Source organism: Mytilus edulis, chromosome 8, assembly GCF_963676685.1.
Source record: "Mytilus edulis chromosome 8, xbMytEdul2.2, whole genome shotgun sequence".
Taxonomy (NCBI): domain Eukaryota; kingdom Metazoa; phylum Mollusca; class Bivalvia; order Mytilida; family Mytilidae; genus Mytilus; species Mytilus edulis.
The window spans coordinates 88,409,790-88,437,736 of record NC_092351.1 but is presented as its reverse complement, the minus strand read 5'-3'; the positions used below and the strand labels follow the sequence as shown (position 1 = coordinate 88,437,736).

The following is a 27,947-nucleotide window of genomic DNA, read 5'->3' as shown; positions in this document are numbered from 1 at the left end:
TAATCAATATTAATTAGCTTAAAGTACTTATTTATTATCATGTATTTTGAAATACGAGCAAATAATTTTCTATAGGGTCAGAATTTCAGAATAATTAACCGTTTCAATTATGATTAATGACTCAGTATAACTTTAAAGAATGAAATCGTTCCCCACACTTTTTGAAAATAAGATAATTTGTGTATGACGAATTTTATTTAAATTCTAAAATTTAACCAAAATATTTGACTGCGGGGTTAGTGATATGGATCTACTACCAAAAACTGTTATGTTTCTGATGGTATCATCGTATAAATTTTATTGTATTCCAACTATTTAGTAATATCTAACCCCCGGCCCATCTTGTTCATTTCGATTTCGGTGTTTTTATGTACACACGTATTTGTAATAATTGGATTAAACTAGACAAAGGTAAAACAATCCGTTTCTTCGATTTATTGTTTAACTTATTTTTTTTTATTTTAAAATTTTTAATTCTTTTTGGAATTATTCTGTATTCAAATTATGAATTAGCGAATGTACTTAACGTTGAGATGATAAAAGAAGGTGCGGATGGAGTTTTCGGAATAGAGATTATTGAACCAAGAGTACAAAAATATATATAGAATATTAATAATAATGGGGTGCACAAATATAAAGAAAATAGAATAATGGGTCAATAGTACAGAAACATGGGCTAACAGTTAAGACTATATATTATAATAGGGATGTACACATATAATAAAGAATAGAAAATTATGGGGTGCACAAAATAGAGAATAATTGACAAAAAATATAAATAGTATAGACAAACTTCCAAGAAAATAAAACAGTATCGAAGGACCTTATATCTAGACCCACATATCAAATAAATTGTTTTGTTATTTCGTTAGTCTGAGAGAAACCAGAATTTCGTAATGTTTATCTGTCAGAATATCAAGTAGACTGCGTAGATCTGTGAATGTCTATAAAAAGAAGATGTGGTATGTTTGTCAATGAGACAACTCTCCACTAGAGACAAACTGACACAGATATTAACCATTATAGGTCACCGTACGGTCTTCAACAATGAGCAAAGCCCATACCGCATAGTCATTTATAAAAGGTGCTGAAATGACAAATGTAAAACAATTCAAACAAGAAAACTAACGGCCTAATTTATGTACAAAAATGAACGAAAAACAAATATGTAACACATAAACAAACGACAATCACTGAATTACAGGCTCCAAACTTGGGACAGGCACATATATACATACAGTATGTGGCGTGGTATGTTTATTTGAAACTTTTTCTTATTAATACCAATCGCTGTATTTCTATTGTTCTATTTTCACACATATTTCTGTCACAATTTACTTATTTATTAGTTTGAATGTTCATTCATTTTAAAGTTTTACAATATTCATTTTAAAATCAGCATCACCATATTTTTTTCAGGAAAGGATAATAAATGTACATTTTACTGATACTGACTTACCTTCTCGAATGTATCTCGACAGCACCATTCCAAGTAGATACAAGAAATGGTAGGTCTATGTCTTTTCTACTGTTTTATACATTGTTAAATTGAATTTAATATTTTCATACGCATTTTCCAAATAGTATACATTTTCCTTAGTAACAATTGAAAAATATTGACACAGAGCCCGTGTCATTTTCACCTCCTTCCTTTTTACATCTGTCCATGGAAATTTTAGTAAATATCAAATTGTAACTTATGTTTTGCTTAAAACTACAGTTTTTATCAAGTTTTGCTGATTTTGAATATTAATTTATCAGTAAAAACGACATAATTATCAAAATTGAAAATTTAGTAAAAAAAAGTATGCTTCGTCTGTCAGATATATATTAACTGACTCATTAAAATAATTCATACTGCATTTAAAAACAAATCGTCATGAACATGCATGAAATATTTGCCACTGGCCGTAATACAAACAATGATCAATCTCTGAACAAATCTAATTAAAATATAGATCTCTGATTTCGCTATACTACATTTAATTAGATTGCCATTAAGGCAGCAACCATTTGATTTTCTGGGGGGGGGGGGGGGGGGGGGAGGCTATGGTTTTTTTTGGAAAAAAAGTTTGTTTCCAGTTTTTGGAGAAAAAAATAATTTGTTTTTGATTCTGAGAAAAAAAATTGTTTGTTTCACCCTCAGCTGCCACTATAAATTTGTCCAGAAAAAAAAAACAACATAGCTCCCCCCCCCCCCCCCCGAAAATCAAATGGTTGCTGCCTAAACAAATAATTCTTTTGCTGTACTTATACTTATATATACATAGAATAGTAGATATGTTTGATGTTCCATATCTATTTGACTTTCTTTTATATTATATGACTGATCGAGATTGTACTTGGAGAGAATCTAAAAACAAAAGTATCATAGAAAAGAACCCCCGTATAAATATGTTGTATGAGTAAATGTGCCGGTCTCAAGTCATGCACAAATTTATTTGTAACAATTTGCAAGTATTTTTGTCAAATTGTACTGTTGAGCTGGTGTGTCTTTATTTGTGTGTCGTTGTTTTTTGAGCTCTTTGTCGTATTCCATATCGTCGCTGGGCTTCGAAAATGTTGTAAATTACAAATTTTTCAAGAAAAAAATATCCCACAAACAAACTTTGAAAATTTTGGCAAAATGCATGCTTCCAAAATGTCGTATGTGAACTTGAACTTTTTTGTGAATAGCAGTGAAATAAAAACTTTGACATTTCTGGATTATCCAAGAACTTAAATTATTTTCACTGAAATAAAGAAATGTACAATTATTTTTCCCCAAAAGCCATTCTACAACGATTTTCAAGTTTTCATACAACATTTTGGAAGCAAACTTTACAAACAACTGACATTGGCAACTTTGTAATATGTCTTATTTCACACATTTTGATTGGTCTATCTGTATACTATTTTGTAATACCAAAGATTTCCTCCCGACCAGACCATTGGTGTCAAAAAGTATTTTTAGCCAAAAAGTCATATACGACATTTTAGAAGCCGAGCGACGATATGTATTGTACTCGTATTTCTTCTAAACAGGAAATTCCAAAACAATATTTTTTGCTCTTACTGCTTAGCGGAGGAGTTATCTATGACCTCAAGGGCAAGATAAGATAAAATACCATGTAAACATCATGTTAACATCGATCGAGATGATTCTTCTCGATATTAAAAAAATAAATTAAAATAAAATATATTGTGTGGTATATTTATCAAACATTAACTGGACTCTCTCTGCTTTTGATTTCTAAGTTTTACATTTATTTTTTTCTTGGTTTCATTTTCTTTTCTTTTGTTACTTATCTTCGATACATCTGTACTCCTTAAATATAATTATTCTTAGTTGATTCAATATAATTTGCTTCACATTCGAGCGCATTGACAAATGAGCCCATTGAAAAATAAATTCACATTAATGCATTGAATATATTGTTTATAATGAAATAAACACATAGTTATACATTTCATGCGTCAGAGCTGCTTTCTGGAATAACCTTCTTTACAAACGCACGAACTGGAACATGACATGGCTATTAATGAGTGAATATGTTAGAAGTTAAAGTAAAAAGGACATATTAAAATCTATTTTTCAGAGATATCCAAGAAGATAGATAAAAGAGACGGTAATTGGTATAAGTTAAGAATGAATTGTTTGATTGATTGATTTATTGGTGTTTAACGTCATTTTCAGCAACTTTTGTGCTATTTCGTGTCGGTCATTTTCATTGGATTAGAAAATAATAAGTTGGACAGTTTCTATGATTTTTATATTATCAAAACATGCTACACTTATCACACAATAAAAAGTGCAAGGCGTGAACAAATTAAGATTTATTCATGTTTTGTTGTTTTTATGACAATTACCACGGGGAAAACATCACGATATTGACTTATTTAGAAGAGTACATCGTAGATTTGCATATATTGATGCCTGCTTTTTACACACATCAACGCGCACAATACGAATATAGAAAATTATTTGCATTTTAAGCTTAAGCCATCTCAAGACTTACATATTAAGGTCAGTGGCGGATCCAGGGGGGGGGGGGGGGGGGTTCCGGGGGTGCGCACCCCCCCCCTTTATTTTTGCCGATCAATGCATTTGTATCGGGACATATGTTTTGCACCCCCCCTTTGCCCTGGGTGCCCTGGGTTAGCACCCCCCTTTCGAAAATTCCTGCATCCGCCCCTGAAGGTACTGTATTGATGGTTTTGCTCGTTCCCCCCTTCTCACCGTTTCAAAATTTAGTAACTCTAATGAACTATTATACATTGGTACAGGCTCAAGTTTTTACTATAATTTTCAAAAAAGGGTTAGAGATAGCCGAATAAATTAACTGAAAACAATTATCATAATTTGTACTGTACCAAGTCAGGAATATGACAATTTTTGTCCATTCGTTTTTGATGCGTTTTGTTATTTGATTTTGCCATGTGATTATGGACTTTCCCAATTGATCTTCCTCTAAGTTCAGTATTTTTGTGATTTTACTTTTTTTTTTATATAGATATAAGAAGAGGTGGTATGAGTGCCAAATAGACAACTCTCAATCGAAGTCATAATTTGTAAAAGTAAACCATTGTATAGGTCAAAGAATGGTCTTAAACATGGAGCTGTGGCTTACACCATATATATGTATAGATATTACGTAATTACTGAAATAACTATCAGTATCTACAATTAAAAGTTGATTGCCGATTTCTTTTTGTAGCAACTTGTGATTTACAGAGATCCCCATTGGGGGACACGTATTTCCGAAAAACTACACCTTGGGGAGTGGAGTTTGACTTGCCATGTCCAACAGGGACATTATTTAAACTGGGAGAATGTAGTTGTGAAAAGAAAAGTAAGTTTGTTCCTCCCCTCTCAATGAATGCTAGGCAAGTTTGAGAAACACATTAAATCAAATTAAAAGTGTAAATTTCAAACATTTCCCCGGATTAACCTTTTTTTGTGTCTACATTTTGTATACGCCCGTCGTCTTTTAGACGGGACGTATTATGGTATACCGTTGTCCGTCCGTCCGTCCGGCCGGCCGCCGTCTGTCCGTCCGTCCGGCCGTCTGTCCGTCCGTCCGTCCGTCGTCCACACTTCGGACAATAACTCAAAAACACTTTCACCAATTTCCATGAAACTTAAGTGAATTGTTTATATCTATTAACGTAAGCTCCCTTTCGTTTTTTTTTAATTTCAGATTTTAAGTTTTGGATTTATGGGGCTTTATTCATAAAAAAGGGGGGATTTTCAACACTTCGGACAATAACTCAAAAAGGCTTTCACCAATGTCCATGAAACTTTGGTGAATTGTTTATATCTATTGATGTAAGCTCCCTTTCAATTTTTATAAATTTCAGATTTTAAGTTTTGGATTTATGGGGCTTTATTCATAAAAAAAAGGGGGATTTTCAACACTTCGGACAATAACTCAAAAAGGCTTTCACCAATGTCCATGAAACTTTAGTGAATTGTTTATATCTATTGATGTAAGCTCCCTTCCAATTTTTATAAATTTCAGATTTTAAGTTTTGGATTTGTGGGGCTTTATTCATAAAAAAAGGGGGATTTTCAACACTTCGGACAATAACTCAAAAAGGCTTTCACCAATGTCCATGAAACATTGGTGAATTGTTTATATCTATTGATGTAAGCTCCCTTTCAATTTTTATAAATTTCAGATTTTACATTTCCGTGTTATGAATTTTTATGCTTAAAAAAGGGGGGATTTTCCAATTTTGGGACAATAACTAACACTTTCACAAAATTTTATGCAACTTTGATAAATTGTTTATATCTATTGACATAAGCTCCATTTCCATTTTATAAATTTTAGATTTTACGTTTTCTTAAGTAATGAATTTTTATACTTAAAAAAGGGGGATTTTATGAAACTTTGGTAAATATATTAATGTAACATCCCTTTTGATTTGTATATATATTTCTAGTTGATCATATAAATTCATTTAAAGCATAAAAGACAAGTTAAAAGAGCAACGGGCGTATCATGCGCTAAAGCACAGCCCTTTATTTTATAATACCGTAATTGGCCGTATAGTACGCAGTTATGTATAAAATGTATACACTTTTCGATGCTCAGTTACTGTGTAATTCTCGTATCACGGTTTTGAGTCATTAGTAGAACTTACGAGTGGCATCAGAATGGGTACGAAGAAGTTATCAGCGTTGTCACAACAACCAATATTAAAAATAGAAACCAACAACATTCTCTGAGTTATTGACTCAAGACAGGCACATTAAGAATGAGTGATAGGAGTAAACAATATAAAACAAGAAGATGTGGTATTGGCAATGAGACAACTATCCACCGGAGGAATACCACCCAATCCTCGCTAACATTGTACAGTGGTGTAGAAGAAAAAAACATTTGAACAAACTGTAAGAATCTGTTGGAAATCGTTCGACTCATCATTATTTTCACGAAGCATCATATAACCACATACAACTACTTTTTTCTCTCTCGCTAGCATAAAGTACATATATGAAATGATTTAATTTTAAGAAACGTAACAATCTTAAGAAGAAACAATACTCATGCAAAACCTAGCTGTAACCAACTATGATGATCCACTATAGAACGCACAACTAAATTACATAAAGAACATATTTCAGAGCTAATTTCCAAATGCTAGTATAGAAAGACTTTGGTTGGCTTGCTTTCTTTGTTTGAAGAAATGTTTGCTCAAGCATTTTAATTAAGATTAACATCTAAAAACAATAAAGATAAGCGGAGTTACACTTACAATGCTTAAGCAAACATTTATACAAAAAAGCAAGCAAGCTAACCAAAATCTCATTATACAAGCATAAGAAATAAGCTCATATTCTATAATTTATTCTATTATTTATAGATTGTACAGTGATGGTAAATGATCCCACATCTTACTCGGAGTACATTGACAGCATTAAGGACTGGGTGACGGGTCAATGTCCTCAAAATATGGTATATAGAACGGATTATTGTATGTGTACACTACCAAGTAAGTACAAAATATGGTATATAGAACGGATTATTGTATGTGTACACTACCAAGTAAGTTCAATATTGTACTTCATGAGTTGAAGGCATTAGTACATCCATCTATATAATCATGTAAATGCAGGTATTTATATCTCGTGGCCATTTGTTGATTAAGAAACATTGGATCCTTAACCATATAACTCTCAATGAAGAAACCAGATACGTATGAACTGGACAATCCTCTATTGTACACGTACCTACTGTCTCATGAAAGCAATACGTTTTGAGCCTCAACTGGAGTATATTGAACAAGTAGTTCAATGCTGAATTTTGATATTCATACGCAATTACAATAATACATGTAAAATAAACAAACTTAGACCAAATTGATGGATGGGGTGAACAGTACAGGCTGAGCATGAATCAACCGCCATAGGAAATACCCAAGAATATAAAAACAGCTAGCTATTTGTAGAGATAATATATAATTATATAAAAGCGCAAGAGAGGTGAAAGATACCACCTTATAAGTCGAAAACAAACTGACAATGTCATGGCAAAACCACGAAAAACGAGGAGACAAATAAAAAAAAAACAAAAAAAAAAAACACCCAACCAAAACGCAAGTAACGCAACATAGAAAACTAAATACTGAGCAGCACGAATCTTTCAAAAACACCGGGGGTAATCTCATGTGTTCCGGAATGCTTGGCAGATCCTGCTCCACATGCGACATAGAATAAAGATATTAATACAAATAACGAAACAATAGCAGAACCGGTTCAAAATTCAAATGTTTCTATTCAATTGATTCATTGCCAATATAGAACAAGGCTCATCATTGATTATTTTTTTTTGTAGAGGATTACATTACCCCAGGTCCACCAACATTACTGGTTACTGTTCAGCCAGAAGGTAAGTCACGTGATGGTTACTGTTCAGCCAGAAGGTAAGTCACGTGATGGTTACTGTTCAACCAGAAGGTAAGTCACGTGGTGGTTATTGTTCAGCCAGAAGGTAAGTCACGTGATTTTACATTAACAACAGGCTTATCTTTCAGGGGTACTCAATAACCCGAAAAATTCATCAAAAACTCAGTCGTTATATTGCACTCAATACGAACATGGCCGTAAGGGGTGATGTAAGTTCTTAAGTTAGTGTATTCAAAAGTGTTTTAATGATGTATCCTGAATTAAAATTTTGCTTTTCATTTCGTACTTTAACAAATAATTAAGATGTGATATTCTTGCAAATGAGATATCTACCCACTATTCTGTGACACTTTGCTTTGCTTGCTACTAAGGGAGCTACCATTTAATTTTATTGGGGGGCTAGGACGAAATTTGAAAAAATAGGCAGGACAGGAGTTTTGAGTAAAAAAAAGGCAGGATGAGACACTTACAAAAAAAAGTCAGGACGACAATTTAGGTAAAAAAAAGTCAGGATAAACTATAAAAAAAAGGCAGGACCGAACAGAGTGAAAAATAAAAAGGCAGGACAGAGATTACAGCTAAAAAAAAATGCAGGACAAAATTTTTCATCCTAGCCCCCCCCCCCCCTAAAAATCAAATGGTAGCTCCCTAATGTTGTGTTGCGTTGATGTCATTATAGACGAATTCCAGCCTGTCTATTGTGATTGATTATGAACAATGCTTCTGGAAATACCTTTCGAGGTAAACAAGAGGACTGTACGTTCCAAAGTATAGAACAAAAATAAAAGAGAGCCGAAAAATACCAGGGGGACATTTAAAATTATAAGCCGAAAATAAACTATAGAAAATAGTCTTAGATGCATGTTTTTTTTATTAGTTGTTAGTAGCTTTGAACTAGCTTTCAGATAACTGCGAATACTCTCAGATCTGTTTCTATAGTGTCTTTTTGTTGTCGGGATGTACAAGTACCCGGCCACGTCCACTTGTATTTTTGTCAATCTGACGAGTTAAGCCTTTTTGATTTTTATAGTTCGTTCTTATGTTGTACTGTTATACCACTGTCCAAGGTTAGGGGAGGGTTGGGATCGTTTTTTCGTTCATTTTTTTTATACAAATATGGCCGTTAGTTTTCTCGTTTGAATTGTTTTACATTGTCATATCGGGGCCTTTTATAGCTGACTATGCGGTATGGGCTTTGCTCATTGTTGAAGACCGTACGGTAACCTATAGTTGTTAATGTCTGTGTCTTTTGGTCTCATGTGGATAGTTGTCTCATTGGCAACCATACCACATCTTCTTTCTTATATTAACAACACCATAGCTTAAAAAGAAAAAGACAAACAGACTAACAATAGTACACAAATCACAACATATAAAAAAGAACAATCCAATGTTGAAAAAAAACCCGGACGACGGATATTTACTTTTTTGACGAAAAGTTAGAACATACATTGTAACAAAGACTTACAATATCTTAATAAAAGACACTAATGAAACCTCTAAAACCATAAAACTAGTAAAACTTAAAATGGTATACAGAGGTGAATATCGAATTCTAAACCAGCAATTAAAAAATCTTGCAATACGTCAAATTGTTGTGATTATGGACCACATATTTCTTGAATGAAATAGCTATAAATATTTCGATTTATATATTTCAGATTGTCCCTAAAGACAGAAAGGTTCGTCGTCATACGAGCTATCATTACTATTACGATTTATTAATTTCAGATTGCCCCTATAGACAGAAAGGTCCGTCGTCATACGAGCAATAATTACTATTACGATTTATATATTTTAGATTGCCCCTATAGACAAAAAGGCCCGTCGTCATACGAGGAGTATTTCCCGTCCGTTGATGATTGGGTCACAAATTACTGCCCACATGGAACAATATATAGTGCTATGTACTGTAAATGTATTTCACAAGGTATAATATGTTGTTAATGGTATTAGGAGGCGGTAATTAAGTATTAAGCATGAATATTATCAGTAAATAATTAAACAGAGTTATTCCAGTGTTAACAAAAAATAATATTGGTTTACAAAAAAATAAATAAATATGTGTTTACCACTTCTCTTAAGCTAACGCAGGGCAGATTATATCAATAAAGGTAACAGTAGCATGCCGCTGTTCGAAATTCACAAGTTTGATAAATTGATAAAAAAAAACAAATCCAATGTCTTTTTTATTTTTATAAATAATCATTTTCATAACAGCGTGGACAAGACCATTTCTTAGCGCACTCAGGTATTGCCTGAGTCAGATTAGGTGACCGTTCGTCTGTAACGCCCACTTTTCAAATCGTACGTGTTTTAAGTGTTTAAACTGTAGGGTCGCTAAAGGTTCTAAACACCTAAATCAAATAATACGAATAACTAGCAGAGGACTAAACATTGCATGCATGTTAATTTAAATGTTGAATACAAAAACTTTTTTCTTTTCGTGCACCTGCATGTACTTTACCTTTTTATTCTTAAATTCTCACTGGAGGGCCACTGACAGACTAAGTGAGCGTAAACTCCAACATAAGAATTGCGGTTATCCATGCTGTTATGAAAATGATTCTACCACTATTATTATATTTGTTCCAGCGAAACCCTATAATTCAAATGGATGGTAAATTTATAACAAAATATATAAACATAAAAATGCTGCTTTTTACTTAACACCATTGAAATCAATACTTTAGCTTGAGAGACTTAATTTAGTTTGTGACTTTTTCCCCAACAGATGCATCGACACATTCACAGTCAAATAAAAACCCTACAGAAAAAACGTCACCGATTGTTTACACTTTTCAACCTCCTGCAAGTAAGTATATGTATTATTGGGTGATTTTATTATTAAGTTTTTTATCAGTAGGCCTGTATAGATATATCTTGATGTTTTTATCGTCCGTTAAAGACATTATATGTTATAGATTTCTTAAAATACCTAAATAGTAAACAAAAATAGTAATACAAAATTCAAAAACGAAATTGCTTACCAACGGAGTTATTAAAACAAAAACATATTACAAAGATCAAGTGTAATACATATCCAATATAACTTATCTCCTTTCTCTTTATACAGGCTGTCCATACACACAGGATGGACCTTCATCATATAAGGAATACATAGACAGTCTTGGGAATTGGCTGACTTATGACTGCTCTTCTGGGAAGGTATATAGTCCTCTCTGGTGTACTTGTCTTATAGAAGGTAAGATATCTGTCGATGTATGAGGGCCGGAATGGGTTTCTCGGAAAAAAATTAGTGCGAAAAGGAATAGAAAATAAATGCAAAAGTAGTATACTGCTATTTGATAATTATAATTCAATATAACTGATACAAATCCGGGTCACAAACAAAGACCGCGGGGTATAAATGCATTAAGGATGTACTTAGGTGAAGTTAGGTGAAAATTAATAAATTAAGAAGTTCAAATTAATACTATAAACTGGTAGAGCATCAATTAAGGATAAAAATAAGCTAAAGATATTGACAGGTTATGGACCTCCTTTTCGACATATTTGAGATTTAAAATATGGCGGGAAAATACTGACTCGGACTTTTATCTTATATTTGCATTGGTATTATTAGTTCTCAAAACAAAAGAAAGAAAATTAAGAATCTTCTAAAATTTTGGTAAATGACCTTTCATGAGCTATTAAGTCTTATATGAAAAAATAAATAGGTGTTATGGGCAAAATATTTTACATTGTATTGTAAGGAAAATCACCAAGGAGTCCGAACATTTGACACAAATTCCAAAACCTCACCTAAGTACATCCTTAACTATAAGAGGAAAACAATGGAACAGCAGAAACACTGAACTGCTACAAAAACAAACGCCAACACATATATAAACATAACAACAAGAAATTAATTTGAGAATGTTGAATAATGGGAAGCTAAAATATTAAGAATAGAAAATTGACTAGGTCTTGATGAGGTTAAAGAAAATAGAATAATAAGCAAAACAAAGAGAATGAAACTGAAAAAAATAAGAACAGAGAAAATAGACAAACATATAAAGTTAAAGACACCCTTGTAGATTTCGAAAAGAGCAGGAAGAGCAGGCTAATGCCACTACAATGCAGTACTCGAAACCCGCAAAGAGGAAAGGGATCAATATAAGTTGCAAAACTTGTTTCCCAATCCACTGTGAATAAATATGTTTAAACTAAATATATAAAGAGTACAAAATAATGGGGGTACTGAAATATAAAAAAAATATAAAAATCCAATTAAAGAATATTGAAACATGGCATACATATGAAATAATACAGAAATTAAGATTCCCATGTAGACACTCAGTAGTAGACAACTAGGATTTTGTCATATAAACCCCGTCCACGATGACAGTGGGCTAAATCTCTAAAATATCCCTGTACACACCATACAGTTGGACACATCCTTTCTTTTCTTAAACCATTCAACCATTGGTCTACTATACATTGAACAAACATGGCTGAGGTTTGAATTCAATATTATAAAGTAAAACAATGACGGTACTAATATTACTGCATCAGATCAGCATTTAAACGTCTCATCAACAATCCTCAATGCAAAACTCTTCTTGAATTCAAACTGAAACATCTAAAGGACTGATAAAACAAAACAAAAAATATGATTTAACCTTGTTATATCTTAATGCTCATCTAAATGTGGTGTGTTATTTCTAGAACTTTATGTGGGTTTAAAGTGCAGATCGTGACTATCTAATGTATTCACTATTTGTATAGACTCTAGACGATTGAAAGCTGAATCAATCGATATGAACTATAATGATTTACTTTTATAAATTGTTATTTGGATGGAGAGTTGTCTCATTGGCACTCACACCACATCTTCCTATATCTATCCATGTCAGGAATATGAGTTGTTTTCCATTCGTTCGTTGTGTGTTTTTGTCATTTTCGTCGGAGATCGGTGTTTTTATTAATTTACTTTTTAATGAGTTATCTAAATGTCAATGAATCATTCCTGTGCTTGATTTGCCCCCCTTTTTTTTACTCTTCTATTGTAATTCCGAATTGAATTACAGAATGCGTTAATCAATGAATTAAACTTTGAATATGAATACAGATATCAGTTTTCAAAAATCTGTCTCATATCTAACAATCAAGTTTAATTATAATTTTTTTTTAAATATTAATGCACTCTATTGTTTATTATCACCTGTCGTCTGTTTTTTTACAAAAACCTTGAATTATCATCCCAGATGTATATTTTAACTGGAATTGAATGACCTACTTAGTTTTAATGGAAAAGTAAAATCAATAGATACTTACAAATACATATTCATCATCTATTATTTATGCTCGTTTGAAAAACATAATTAATAAACGAAAGTACAAGAAGTAATGAATGTTTAATTTGAAGCATGGTACAATGACCTTTAATTATTTTCTAGGTCAAACACCTGATTACTCCGGTTACATGACGACACCACCCCTTGTAGCAAGTAAGTTTCCTCTATTTTTTGTGATATTGTCACATTTCTTGATCGGTGTGAGAAAATATTTCTCCTTATGTTTCTCACTAGTGAAATTTGTGTCCTCGGCAAATGATTGGTCGAAATTTAATTTTGACGTCAGATTAATCATTTTCTTAGTTTCTTCTGAATTTCTTATTGTGATGTCACGACAAAAGGCGACCATGCCTGATTACGTCACCTATAAAGAGCACAACTTTCGTCCCAATGCGGCCTATTCCGTATCTTCATAGACGGATAGGAGCGGAGTCATCCGAGGATTGCCGATTATGAAAAGTAACGATAAAAGTCATTAGAGATACAGATTTCACCACTATAACTCGTGTATCTTTCTCTTCTCCAAACAGTTAAATTTTAATTATCAAAATACCAAAATTTATCTGTATCGTAACACACTTATTGAAGTGATGAAATCTATATTTCCTCAATATGTGTTAAAGTATATCGAGTCGTTCTTACATCGGGTTTCGGTATGCGACTTTGGCTTCATATAGACAGTGTTAACTTATTTAATGTGTTCATTATTTGCGGTAGACGGTCTTGAACAGATCATTTTAATCAATACATAAAAAAGTTTAAAAGATTATCGTTTAAAACACTTAATTTCTTTTTTTAAACACAGGCATATATTGCCTTTCAAAGTTTTGGTTGTAAATAACTCACCTTAGTCAATTTGTATTTGGCCTTTACACTTGAATCGCACGTCGGGTTTACTAAATTGTTATCCAAGGTATCTGCGAATAGTTTTCACGCGGAACAATCGTGAAAAAGTCATTGAAAACTCATTTCTTTGATTTTTTAAATATACCAGTAATACAATTTATAACAGACTTTTCATTCAATTTGAAATTTTGGAATCTAAAGGCAACAGTAGTAGTCCAATGATGAAAAATCTTAAATCTATTGAGAGAACAAAAATCTTGGGAATTAGTTTAATGGTTGCAACGAAATACCTGTATGAATGAATGATTAAAGTCGAAAATATATGTAGAAATAATATGATTGTATGGTCTATTTAAAATAAAATTTACCAGTAAAAATTTGTTAAAATCAAAAACTTTCTGTTCTTTATCATATTAAAGATGTTAGCCAGAAAGCAGAAGGATGTTCATGATGCGATGTAAACTATAATTTGATTTCAGATTGTTTGCTACAACCTTCCGGTCTGACGTCATACAATGAATATGTGCCTTCATTGGGTGCCTGGGTAACCAATGATTGTCCTGTAGGAAAAGTATTTAGTAAACCACACTGTGCCTGTGTAAATGAAAGTAAATAAAACAATGTCTTCTCACAATCATTAAGTATGGAACGCCATAGGTGTCTTATAATAAAAAAGCAACCCCACATATTAGAAAAACACCTTCTTATAGTAAGAAAGCACCATCACATAATAAAAAAGCACCTTCTTAAAATACAAAAGCACCATCACATAATAAAAAAGTACCGTCTTATTATAAAAAAAACCACCTTCATATAAAGAAATATCCAGGACAGCATATTTAGAATATGACACACAAGACAGCTATGGCGTTCCATGATTAAGTATACATTAGAAATGTGGTACGAGTGCCAATCAGAGAACTCTCCATCCAAGTCACAATGTATAAAAAGTTAACAATTTTAGGCCAATGTACAACTAAGAGACTTGGCTCAGACCGAACAGCAAGTTATAAACGGCCCCAAAATAACTAACGTAAACAATTCAAACAGGAGAACCAACGGTCTATAAATAAAAACGAAAAACAAGAAACACATAAGAAACACGATAACAACAGATTTGAGACAGGTGTATAAAATGCAGTAGTTTAAACAACAACCATAACCCTACTAGTCTGAGACATTAGTGTTTCATTGCAACATAAAACATAAAACAATCACTAAAAAACATCAATCACAATGGCTCAACTCGACCAAAAAGACATGTCAATTTGTAATGAAAATGTTTCATAAATCTATTTTCCGTTCGGTCAGTATAACAATTGAATTTCATTTATATATGATGAAATATAAATAAAGGCAACAGTAGTATACCGCAGTTCAAAAGTCATAAATCCATGGACAAAAACAAAATCGGGATAACAAACTAAAACCGAGGGAAACGCATTACATATAAGAGGAGAACAACGACACAACACTAAAATGTAACACACACAGAAACGGACCAAGCATCAGACAAAATGCCACGAGAATAACAAATACAACATCTAAACCAAATACATGAATTTTGGATAGACAAGTACCGTGACACGTCTTATCGCAATGTGAAATTACACTAAAAAATAAGAGAAAACAAACGACGCAACGTTAAAATGTAACACACACAGAAACGAACAATAATATAACAATGTCCATTAAGCATTAAACATAAGCCTGATAACTAACTTCAAACATGAAGTAAAAGGAAACATTTAGGCAATGAAAAACTATGTTACATCTTAAGGTGGTACCTAACACTACAGGGAGATAACTCTGTAAAGTCAGCTAAACGTTTTAATTACGTTGTGTTGTAAAAGGAATATTAAGCTTCTCAATGATCAAAATTGGTTTTTGTCAAATTGCTATATAACCAGTGTAATTTTTCTGACAAAACGGTTGGTTCAAAAATTTTAAAATTTTTATATTTTTGTTTATGTGTCAAAGTAAATAATTTGGCAAAATTTTATGAAAATTAAACGATCCAAATTAATTTTAGTGAAAGTGTTGGGTACCACCTCAATACCAGTTTTCCCCAAATATAATTGATAGCATCATTCTACTTATACTGTTATTTGTTTCATAAAGAAATATCGTAATATTAATTTTAATTATGTAGATTTGGTGCCAAAACCAGAAATAACAACTTTAGCAGTTGATACAACATACGTCACAAATCCAGGTAATTCTTGTCTATACGATTAATTGGCAGCAACTCTTTGAACGTCAATAGAACGTGTTTATTGCGTTGCTTGTAAAGTAATAGCAATGTATAGATACAGTCAATGGATTCAAAGAAGGTGACATCTACTTTTGGATATTGGATTTATTTTTTTATTTTTTGTTTAATATTAAAGGTTTTCAGTTTGCATTCGATTAAGAATTGTAAGCGCTTCAAAGACGAGTAGATAAACCCAAAATATTTTGTTCCATAGATAATTTATGAAGAGTGCCATGAGTTTGCTTATGATGCTATTATTCACCAGAGACCAACATGACTAACAATAAAATAGATAGCAACTTACCACAATCAATGAATTAAAAACTTTGACAAAACATACAGAACATGGCCAGCTGAAACCTTCTCTTGTTTTGAACAGTGGTGTACGTGCCGGTTTCCTAATTTTTATAGGTATCAGACATGTTTCAGTCGAATACTATGAGATACTTTATTTGCCAAGCATCATAAATGGCGTGTTGCACATAGCAGGACAACATATTGGGACTAGCTAAAATTTTATTTCAATGCTCAATTATAATTCAGTCGAGACAGCAGTTATAATTATAATTTAAGCAAATGTGTCCAATAATCTACTTCGAAAAAGAAATAAATTAAATGTTATCAAGCTTCTTTTTTTTTTTTTTTATCTTTTCTAATTTTAGATTGTGATTTGCGACCGGTTGGAAAAAGCACCTACCAAAAATATGAGAAAGCGATTGATGCCTGGGTGACAGAGGACTGCCATGTTGGTTTAGTTTTTAATGTCATGTTATGTCACTGTGTTAAAGATGGAGTCGGTAAGATATTGTCAATTTATCTTGATGCTTTGTACTTTTTTTAAAACAAGAACCGTTTTCATAAGGTTAAAAGAAAAAAAAGAGAGTGTTGGAAAAGTAATACATAGTAGATTATGGCTCCTTTTGCAGTTCTTGCTATTCCCTTGCTACCTTGATTAGTTTTCTTGATCAATTTATAAGATTTCAACATCGGTAAACTTTTGGTGTGCATGTACTGTTTTGTGTCTTGAATGGATACCCGATATCTCTTGTTTCTCTATTGTATTGACTTAATTTAAAAGTGTGTTTTTTTCTCGTGGTAGCCTGATATATTTTGAAAATATGGCTTGAAATAATTTAAAATAAAAGAGATATCAAGCTGATAATTTTGCACGCAATACTTTTGTCACGACACAGGTAAAACTATCATTATATACAAGTTGAAGATTGTTGAAGCATTAACTTTAAACTAAATCCTTGCTCATACTGATTTGCTTAAAAGTAAAACCATATATCTAGTGTTTAAAATCAGAATACATGAATTTGAGTTTTTGATCAATTTGTATTGTCTAAGTTGTTATTTAATATGTGCATGCTGTCCAGGTTACATACAATTGATTGATCGGTTTTGTGTTTGCCTAACGCCACATTAAAACGGCTATAACGTAGATACACATGAGAAATCTAAACACTTACTACCACTCATCAGAAGCATTTGTGTTTGCCAGTATTCTCTCTTTGGGTTTCAGTCGCTTAATTTTTAGTTTTTCTGTGTTCTGTGTTTTGTGGATTGTTGTATATCCTCCATTGACAAATGTTTCATTGCCACTTTATGTGTATCATTTTTTTTCATTGTATTAATAATTTGATATTTTCAACAGTTGTAACAGGACTACCCGTCACTAGTACAAAATCGTACACAGGAATCACAAACTCAAGTAAGTACTACTCTCCTTGATCTAATGTTTCCCTCTATGCTACTGTCATACAAGTGAGCTATAAATAGTTATCAAAGGTACCAGGATTATAATAAAACGAGGCTAAATCTACAATTTTTTACATAAGAAAAATGTAACTAGTGAAATTAATGTTCCATGTCAAGGGTAACTTTTTAAATGCACCTCTACTTATCTTTTAATTTTCGATTATGAAAATAACCTTTGATATGCAGTTTAATATTATGAATTATATGTTTTGGTTTAAAACTTAGGCATTGTTGACAAACATATTTCAACTGTTCCCAACAATCCGAAAGTTTACTCTTAGGATATGTTTTGAAAGATAAATACAAAAATATACCTATAAAATATAAATGAAGTGGTTGAACCATTAAAGGGAGCAAAACATACCAGAGGGGCATTCAAACTGATAGATAAAAAATAAACTGACAACGCCATGGCTAAAAAAGAAAAAAACATAGACAGAAAAAAAAATAGTACATAAGACACAACATTGACAACTAAAGACTTAGCAACTCGAACCCAACCATAAACTGGGGTGATCTCAGGTGCTCCAGAATGGTAAGCAGATCCTGCTCCACATATGACACTCGTCGTGTTGCTCATGTTATTACATACCCGTCAACAGTATAACAATGGAACTGGATTGTAGTTACGACATTGGGAAAGAGGGACGAAAGATACCAAAGGGACAGTCAAACTCATAAATCTAAAATAAACTGACAACGCCATGGCTAAAAATGAAAAAAGACAAACAGACAAACAATAGTACACATGACACAACATATCCAATATCGAAGTACGAAAAGATGATTTCAACTTCACCATTTGGAACCTCTGGTTTGATAATTTCTTTTGAACAGCAATCCTCTATGACGAAAATCATGACATAAAATACAAGCGCGGGAATGTCGTATCGATATCAAGGGAATGCTGATGGTTTGTTGAAAAAAACGTCCTCCAAACGTAACAAATATGTTGTCAATCAAGAAATCAAGCATCTTGATAATGTCAGTCTCAGAGAATTTTTTGTTTGAATCAGAGTGGCTTATCTCATAAGACCAGAGGCTTTCAATATTCCTCCCTTAAAGTTACAGAAAATTGTGTTTCAAGTAAATGATGTTTGCCATTTGAATAATATTGCTTGTACATTGCTGTTGATGGTCACGATAAGTCGTACTTGAGTGGGTGGGTACCATTTTTCATGGATTTTTGATTTCAGGGCTTTACCAAAGTTTTGCATATATTCCTTGAAAAAACTGTTGAACATTGGACATTGAAATGCGTTATTACTCGGTACCACGAAATCCACGAACATTGGTATCCAACGAATAATAATACATCCAAAGAAGTTGTATTATTAAGATGATAATTCGACTGCTTCTTTGAGTCAATTTATCCCTACCAGTTGTTTATATTCTTCTTAACAGGTTAAATAAATAATTTACATTAATTTTCTACGTATTTTTTAGATTGTCCATACGTTCCTGTGAACCAGAGATCTTACAAGGAGTATGTTGCTGATATCGGAGCATGGGTAACAAATGATTGTCCTTCGGATATGGTGTTTAATGTTGTCATGTGCTCCTGTCATCCAGAGGGTAATTACTATGTTACATGCCAAATGCTAAAGTGAAGCAAATATTAAAAACTAAGGTCAAAGTTCCTCAGTCAAAGAAATAAAGGCAACAGTATTAGACCGGTGTTCAAAAGTCATTAATAGATTTGAAAAAAAGTCCGTGTTGCAAACCACAACCAAGAAAAAACCCATCAATAAGAGGAAAACAAAGGAACAACAGTAATACCGAAATGCAACAAAAACAAACGCGCTTACGTAGCAAACATGCTACAATCATTTTACTTTGTTCGTCCAAAAGATTAATAAAAGATATAAGGCTTGTGATTTTGTACGCCATACACACGTTTCGTTAACAAAAGATTAATAAAAGATATAAGGCTTGTGATTTTGTACGCCATACACACGTTTCGTTAACAAAAGATTAATAAAAGATATAAGGCTTGTGATTTTGTACGCCATACACACGTTTCGTTAACAAAAGATTAATAAAAGATATAAGGCTTGTGATTTTGTACGCCATACACACGTTTCGTTAACAAAAGATTAATAAAAGATATAAGGCTTGTGATTTTGTACGCCATACACACGTTTCGTTAACAAAAGATTAATCATGCTCGAATAAAAAAAAGTCACTTCTATAACATACATCACGCAGATGACTGAAATGAAGTTATGAAATTAAATTAAAACAAAAATATGGTTCAAAGTGTCCATCGAAAGCGGAACAATATTTGTTGGCGACAGTTGTAGCATCCACTGGTTTCAAATGAATAGATATATATGTTTTGTCCTTTTTCCGTTCTCACAAATATAAGCTGTTTAGAAGTTTTAATCCTTTTCATTACAGGGTCAGCTGATATCATTGTTGTTCCAATAACAACTGTTCCTCCATTGAACATCCCAACAGTTCCAAGTAAGTTTCATATCTTATATAATACAGTATTGAATGTAACACGTCTTCTGATTTTGTGACAGTGTTTTGTCTATCATCTCATAGATCAAATAAAAAAGAAAAAAATGTGGTGCACACTACGCGGGCTATTTAGTATGCACTACATTTTGAATGTTATTTCTTCAGAAAAAAAACCATAACAGTCATTCCTTAAATGAATATATGTATGAATTACTTTGATATTTACAATAAACTCATCATAGATAGATATATACAAAATGTTGCAATGTAGTTACTTACGTTTTCAGAAAGAAAACCGGATTATGAAAAGTAGCATAAGGTCATATTGCAGTAATTTTGATTTTATATTATATTTTTATGAATATAAAATGTAGAAAATAACATTGAATTTGTGACCATAAAGTTTAAAACCATAAATACCATATGATACCACTGACAAATTGTAAAAGAATCTGTAGTTTTCTATCTTGTGTTTTGTGTACTATTGTTTGCTTGTTGGTATTCTTCTTTATTAGCCATGACGTTTTATTTTTATTTTCGACAAGAGTTTGCACCTACAAAAATTGGAATTGAAATTTAATCTATAACTGAGAAAAATTAGCACAGACAAGGCAAATATTTTCATTGTGTGAATATCTGATGCTACGAAAGAGCCAACTTGTAATCAAATTTTAAGGACATAATCATCAAAAAGTGTTTTTTTATTACAGATTGTCCTTATAAGAAGTCTGATGATGGATACCTAGAATATATACCGGAAATGAAAATTTGGCTCAATAACGCATGTCCTATTGATCACGGATTCGTTGTGGAATATTGTACATGTCTGTCTCAAAGTAAGTATGAGTTAGAAGATGCCCCAAATGATCTTTTCGAAATACATTTTTATTTGGTTTCATGGATGATATCAAATACAACTCGTGTGACCAGATTTAACTTTTTAAATTTAATTTAAATTCAAAAATAATTTTAACGGTGAATTGCGCAATTTCAGGAGACTTTCCAAAAAGCCAATTCTATATTGTTTTTTTTCAAATTTCATTAAGAAGTTGACAGTGTTATTTTAAATTTAATGATCCCTTTATCTAATATTGTGAATAAATAATCTCCAAATGTGTTTTACAGGTGATATCAGCAAAATACCAGAAAAGCCATCAACTACAACAATAAAATCGTCAACGACATCAACATCAGTGCCTTCCACTATGACGTCAATAGTTACAATAGTGTCGTCATCAGCTAAATCTGAACTAACAAGCACTCCGTCTTCAATGACAAGTAAAGCTACTACGCCCAGAAAACTTACTACAACTACAACAGCCTCCCCCGAAACAACAAGAACCTCCACCGAAACAACAACGGCAGCAACCGCTCCCAAGACTACAACAGCGACATCTACAACGCATTATGTTAAACCAACATCACCAACATCACCAACTACACCACTGACAACAACAGAAAGAACGACGACAACGATGAAACCATCTCCCACAACAGTGCAAACGACAACAACAAAACCGACGCTTGCACCTACGACAACAAGAGTCACATCAACAACAAACCGCATAACAACAACAAAGCCATCTATAACAACGACACTAGAAACCATTAGTACGTGATAGGTTTTGTAAACTCTAAACATAAAAGAAACTGTATGCATAACTTAAGTAGGGAGCATTTGGACATTAGACATGTTTGATATAAAAACAAAACGTTGTAGTATGATTGCCAATGAGACAACTATCCAACAGTTGAATGATGGCATTACCAATTCGACACACAATTTTGTCTGAAGCTCTAGTTGCGTTGTCTTATTGACTCTAAAATATTCAGTGCTTCAAATATACTTTAAGTCAGTTCAAGGATAAGCAAGATAAAATTCGAAAAACACACGTATTCATCATTTTCAAAGGGCTTATCAGATCCCCTTCCCCCTAAAAAAGCAAATCGAAAGTGAGATATTATTTAAAATTATCTTTTCAATCTGTTTAACAAAATCAACTGTTTTTTTTTCCTTTACAGGCAATTGTGACAAAATGAAATCGAGACTTGGAGAGAGATATTACACGACAATAGATTCTAGATGGGGAGAACTTACCTTTATGTGCCCTACGGGGAAGATATTTCATCCACCCAGTTGCGACTGTGTATCTAAATCTGGTAATAATACGGTGACCTATAGTTGTTAATGTCTGTGTCATTTTGATCTCTTGTTGACAGTTGTCTCATTGGCAATCATACCACATCTTCTTTTTTATATAAATTACAATATGATGGAGTTTTCAGCAATAACACAGCATGTCAATAAAACGAAAATCAGAATACAAAGTATTTAAATAATTTAATTTATTACTTTAGTTGCAATGAATTACATTGATTTCCATGTGAAATGAAAACGCATCAACGAGGTTATTTCACTCCTCTGACTTAAATAAAAATAGTCGTTGTCAAGAATCGAAATTAAAACTAACCAAAGAATTCAAATATTAAAACACATTACATACAAAATAAAAGGATAAGGTCACCCCGGATGCCGAACTTTTGCATTTGTTAGCTCACCTGGCCCACAGGGCCATGTGAGCTTTTCCCATCACTTTGCGTCCGTCGTCTGTCGTCGTCCGTCGTCGTCCGTTGTCCGTCGTCGTTTACTTTTACAAAAATCTTCTCCTCTGAAACTACTGGGCCAAATTAAACCAAACTTGGCCACAATCATCATTGGGGTATCTAGTTTAAAAAATGTGTCCGGCGACCCGTCCAACTAACCAAGATGGCCGCCATGGCTAAAAATAGAACATAGGGGTAAAATGCAGTTTTTGGCTTATAACTCAAAAACAAAAGCATTTAGAGCAAATCTGACATGATTAAAATTGTTTATCAGGTCAAGATCTATCTGCCCTGAAATTTTCAGATGAATCAGACAACCCGTTGTTGGGTTGCTGCACCTGAATTGGTAATTTTAAGGAAATTTTGCTGTTTTTGGTTATTATCTTGAATATTATTATAGTTAGAGATAAACTGTAAACATCAATAATGTTCAGCAAAGTAAGATTTACAAATAAGTCAAATGACCGAAATGGTCAATTGACCCCCTAAGGAGTTATTGTCCTTTATAGTCAATTTTTAACAATTTTCATAAAATTTGTAAATTTTTACTATTATTTTCCACTTAAACTACTTGGCCAAGTTCATTATAAATAGAGATAATTATAAGCAGCAAGAATGTTCAGTAAAGTAAGATGTACAAACACATCACCAATGACCATCACCAAAACACAATTTTGTCATGAATCCATCTGCTTCCTCTGTTTAATATTCACATAGACCAAGGTGAGCGACACAGGCTCTTTAGAGCCTCTAGTTTAAATATTTTTGAGGATGAGTGAATCAGGTGAGTGGGTGTGTTCGTATGTTTTATTACATTGTACTTCTTGTTTTTGGGGAAGGTAAACTTTCTGGTAGTATGACCCGTCACGGCTAGGCTCGGAAACTGGATAGGTATCGTTTAACTTATAGACATACCCACATACTTATTTTCGACTACTTGCGATTCTCTCAATTTATGTTTGTTACCTTAATATGTTTTTTTTTAGCGATTTATGTGATTTGAACATCGGAAAATTAATGTCGTTTTAATTTGCATACCTTTCCCTGACCGCTCATACTTTCTTTTACTTTGAGATTTAGGTGGTAATGAGATGGCCACAAATGGATGTTTCGTGTATCACAACTTAAATAATCATTGATAATTTGTTCTGTTGATTGATAGTGTTAACGGTTTTATGGACTTCTCCTGCTTAAATTTGTTGAAGAGTTCAGTAGTTTTGTTATACTTTTTAATCACTATCCAATGTTAAAGAAATGTAAATTTAAAAACATATCTCTTATTTTCCATAGATATCACGACAACAACGAAAAGTTTACCTACAACGACGAAATCAGTAACAACAACAATAAGACTCCCCACAACAACGTTAACAACCAAAAGGCTAGCCAAAACAACGTCAATGACAACTACAACAGAATCGTCAGACACGACAACAGTTATCTCAACACCGACAACAACTGAAACAGGTTTGTGTATTGAATTTACTTTATAATTTATAAAGTTACCTTATGGAGTTCTATGTTTTTGTTACTATTCATATATTTAGAACCATTTAAGAATTCTTTTTACTACATGTTTTTTCATGTATTCTTATTTGCTCATTAGAATATGATGGGGAAAATATGTCATATGCATTTGTTTCTAGTATTTTCCTATAACAATAACAGTTTTCGTAGATGGCTTGCAATTTCATAAAAACGCATTCAAATTTTGAATGGTAGACCTATATTGACAAATCCTTGTTTTCAATTATGATATTGAACTATATACCAAGTGACCACGAAAATATCCATGATATTGCAACGTTTTCATCTATTTTAGTATGTCCATTTGTTTACCATGTTTTCATCTAGTTTAGCATATCCTTTGGTTCACATTGTTTTCATCTATTTTAGCATGGCTATTGGATCTATTTTAGCATGTACATTGAATTTGGTCTACAATGTTTTCATCTATTTTAGCATGTCCATTGGTTCACAATATTTTCATCTATTTTTGCAGTCCATTGGTTCACAATGTTTTCATCTATTTTAGCATAGAATTGAGAATGGAAATGGGGAATGTGTCAAAGAGACAACAACCCGACCAAATAAAAAAACAACAGCAGAAGGTCACCAACAGGTCTTCAATGTAGCGAGAAATTCCCGCACCCGGAGGCGTCCTTCAGCTGGCCCCTAAACAAATATATACTAGTTCAGTGATAATGAACGCCATACTAATTTCCAAATTGTACACAAGAAACTAAAATTAAAATAATACAAGACTAACAAAGGCCAGAGGCTCCTGACTTGGGACAGGCGCAAAAATGCGGCGGGGTTAAACATGTTTGTGAGATCTCAACCCTCCCCCTATACCTCTAACCAATGTAGAAAAGTAAACGCATAACAATACGCACATTAAAATTCAGTTCAAGAGAAGTCCGAGTCTGATGTCAGAAGATGTAACCAAAGAAAATAAACAAAATGACAATAATACATAAATAACAACAGACTACTAGCAGTTAACTGACATGCCAGCTCCAGACTTCAATTAAACTGACTGAAAGATTATGATTTCATCATATGAACATTAGGCACAATCCTTCCCGTTAGGGGTTTAGTATCATACCATCATAACATATATGAGAAGAACATAACCCGTGTCATGCCAACAACTGTTTTTAGAATAAATGTGTTTAGTTCCGACGCAAAGACCTTATGTCCATTGGTTCACAATGTTTTCAAATATTTTAGTATGTCCATTGGTTCACAATGTTTCATCTATTTTTGCATGCCCATTGGTTCACAATGTTTTCATCTATTTTAGCATGACCATTGGTTCACATTATTTTCATCTATTTTAGCATGTCCATTGGTTCCGTCATCATCAGGTCCAGAATATTTTAAGATATTTCTGGGAACGTTTGGAGCTATAGAACTGACGTGCCCCTCTAAACAGATATTTGATCCTCTCAAATGTAGATGTTATATATAGACTTACAATTAATTGTAAGTATAAGGTATGATAAAAAGTACAGCTGTATAAAATATATGTAAGACTGTAACACTTCTGTGCTGACATGAATTATTATTGGTATGGTCATATTTATAAATTAACTGTTAACAACACTTTTGAATTTTTGAAATACTAAGGGTTTTTTTTACCTCAGAAATAGCTATAGATAACCTTAGCTGTATTTAGCAAAACCTTTTGGAATTTTTATCCTCAATGCTCTTCAACATCGTACTTTATTTTGCCTTTTTGACCTTTTTGGATTCGAGCTTCACTGATGAGCCTTTTGTAGACGAAACGCGTGTCTAGCGTAATTGCAAAATTTAATCCTGGTATCTATGATGAGTTTATTGACAACCACAGGGTCGATGCCACTGCTGGTTGAGTTTTAATTCCCCGAGGGTATCACCAGCCTAGTAGTTCTGTGCTGACATGAATTATCATTGATATGGTCATATATATAGATTAACTGTTAACAAAACTTTTGAATTTTCGAAATACTATGGTTTTTCTGCCTCAGGAATAGATAACCTTAGCTGCATTTGGTAAAACTTTTAGGAATTTTGGTCCTCAATGCTCTTCAACTTCGTACTTTATTTGGCCTTTTTAACGTTTTCGGATTCGAGCGTCACTGATGAGTCTTTTGTAGACGAAACGCGCGTCTGGCGTAATTACATTTTTTTTTTTTTTTTTTTTTTGTATTCAAGCGTCAATAACAAAGCCGGGTCAACTACACGGATCGAAACACATCTGCTATAAGCCCAGTTATCAGTACTTCTGTATTAATATGAATTACCATTGACATGGTCATAATTATATATTAACTTTTTACAAAACTTCGAAATATAAAGACTTTTATAACCCATTTTTTTACTATTTTAGCTGTATTTGGCAAAATTAAAACCTTTCTTAATTTTGACTCCCCAATGCTTTTCAACTTCGTACTTAGTTTGGTCATCTTAACTTTATTTCATTTGATTGCACTAACAATATTATGTAGTCGAAATGAGCATCTTGCGGTCAAAAGTTTAATCTTGGTAACTATGAAGAGTTTATTATACATAAATGTCCAGTTTAACAATTTTTGTTCATTTGTACTTCTAAATAGTATATGAATTAGTGAATAATAGGATAATTTTTATTTTCAGAAAATGAAGATTCTGTATTCAGCCACATGGCATCATAACCTCAAGATATCATCGATGATCATCAGAAATCCATCACATGTTACCAGATTATTCAAATAAATAAGTAAACAAAGTTTTACATTGTATTTCTATCAAGCCAATCCTTTTTGCTTTGAATTAGGAACATATGAAAATAGTTCATGTTTGTGTTTCTCAGTCTTTAACTTTCCGTGTTGTGCATGTTGTGTTTTGTGTACATATATTTTTCTCTTTTTTTTTCTTCGTTTTTTGTCTCGATTTTGTCAGTTTATTTCGACCTATGAGTATGAATGGCCCTTTTGTAAAATATCTTCTGTCCCATCGTATGATTTTAACATATATCAAGTGATACGTTAGGCTCGTTCATGTTTACATCTTACGGATTTCATTAGCAGGGGGTTGCTCCTCATAGAAAATTGCTGGCAGATAGAAAAAGAATCCTAGTAGTTTTGTTATTTCACTTTTTTTTTATCCCACAGTTATGATGAAGAACGACTATAACTTACACTACATCAGTTTTACGGTCTCTAGCATGAATTGCCATATTTTTTCCGATGTCACAGATATTGAGATCCTCGGTTCTTTAATTTCTACGATTATATGCTTTTCCCAATTTTGCAAGTTTCACTAAGTGTAGATTCACAGTTAATTTGATTCTCTTAGT

At 32.7% G+C, this 27,947-nt stretch overlaps 1 protein-coding gene across 2 annotated transcripts; it reads left to right on the top strand.

The window, feature by feature from the left end:
- The first annotated feature begins 344 nt into the window (after window positions 1-344).
- Window positions 345-27,377, top strand: LOC139486553 (uncharacterized). Of its 2 annotated transcripts, XM_071271469.1 has the most exons (22): window positions 345-411; window positions 1,420-1,508; window positions 3,579-3,608; window positions 4,698-4,832; window positions 6,853-6,981; window positions 7,824-7,877; window positions 9,696-9,824; window positions 10,629-10,709; window positions 10,971-11,099; window positions 13,297-13,347; window positions 14,520-14,648; window positions 16,193-16,255; window positions 16,957-17,091; window positions 17,952-18,008; window positions 19,502-19,630; window positions 20,456-20,521; window positions 21,232-21,357; window positions 21,647-22,132; window positions 22,544-22,681; window positions 24,416-24,592; window positions 25,969-26,113; window positions 27,266-27,377. In XM_071271469.1, exons 2-21 carry the CDS (start codon window positions 1,433-1,435, stop codon window positions 26,097-26,099), a joined length of 2,451 nt encoding a protein of 816 aa, XP_071127570.1. In that variant the 5' UTR covers window positions 345-411; window positions 1,420-1,432; the 3' UTR covers window positions 26,100-26,113; window positions 27,266-27,377. The 2 variants fall into 2 exon arrangements, with proteins under 2 accessions (XP_071127570.1, XP_071127571.1); XM_071271470.1 differs by lacking the exons at window positions 345-411; window positions 1,420-1,508; window positions 3,579-3,608; window positions 4,698-4,832; window positions 6,853-6,981 and adding an exon at window positions 6,994-7,034.
- Window positions 27,378-27,947: the final 570 nt, after the last annotated feature.

Bases quoted from the DNA above. Each gene is read 5' to 3' on its own strand.
- LOC139486553 (XM_071271469.1), top strand. From the start codon at position 1,433: ATGTACATTTTACTGATACTGACTTACCTTCTCGAATGTATCTCGACA. The intron at 1,509-3,578 runs GTAGGTCTATGT...TCTATTTTTCAG, and splicing joins CCAAGTAGATACAAGAAATG to AGATATCCAAGAAGATAGAT. The intron at 16,256-16,956 runs GTAATTCTTGTC...TTCTAATTTTAG, and splicing joins AACATACGTCACAAATCCAG to ATTGTGATTTGCGACCGGTT.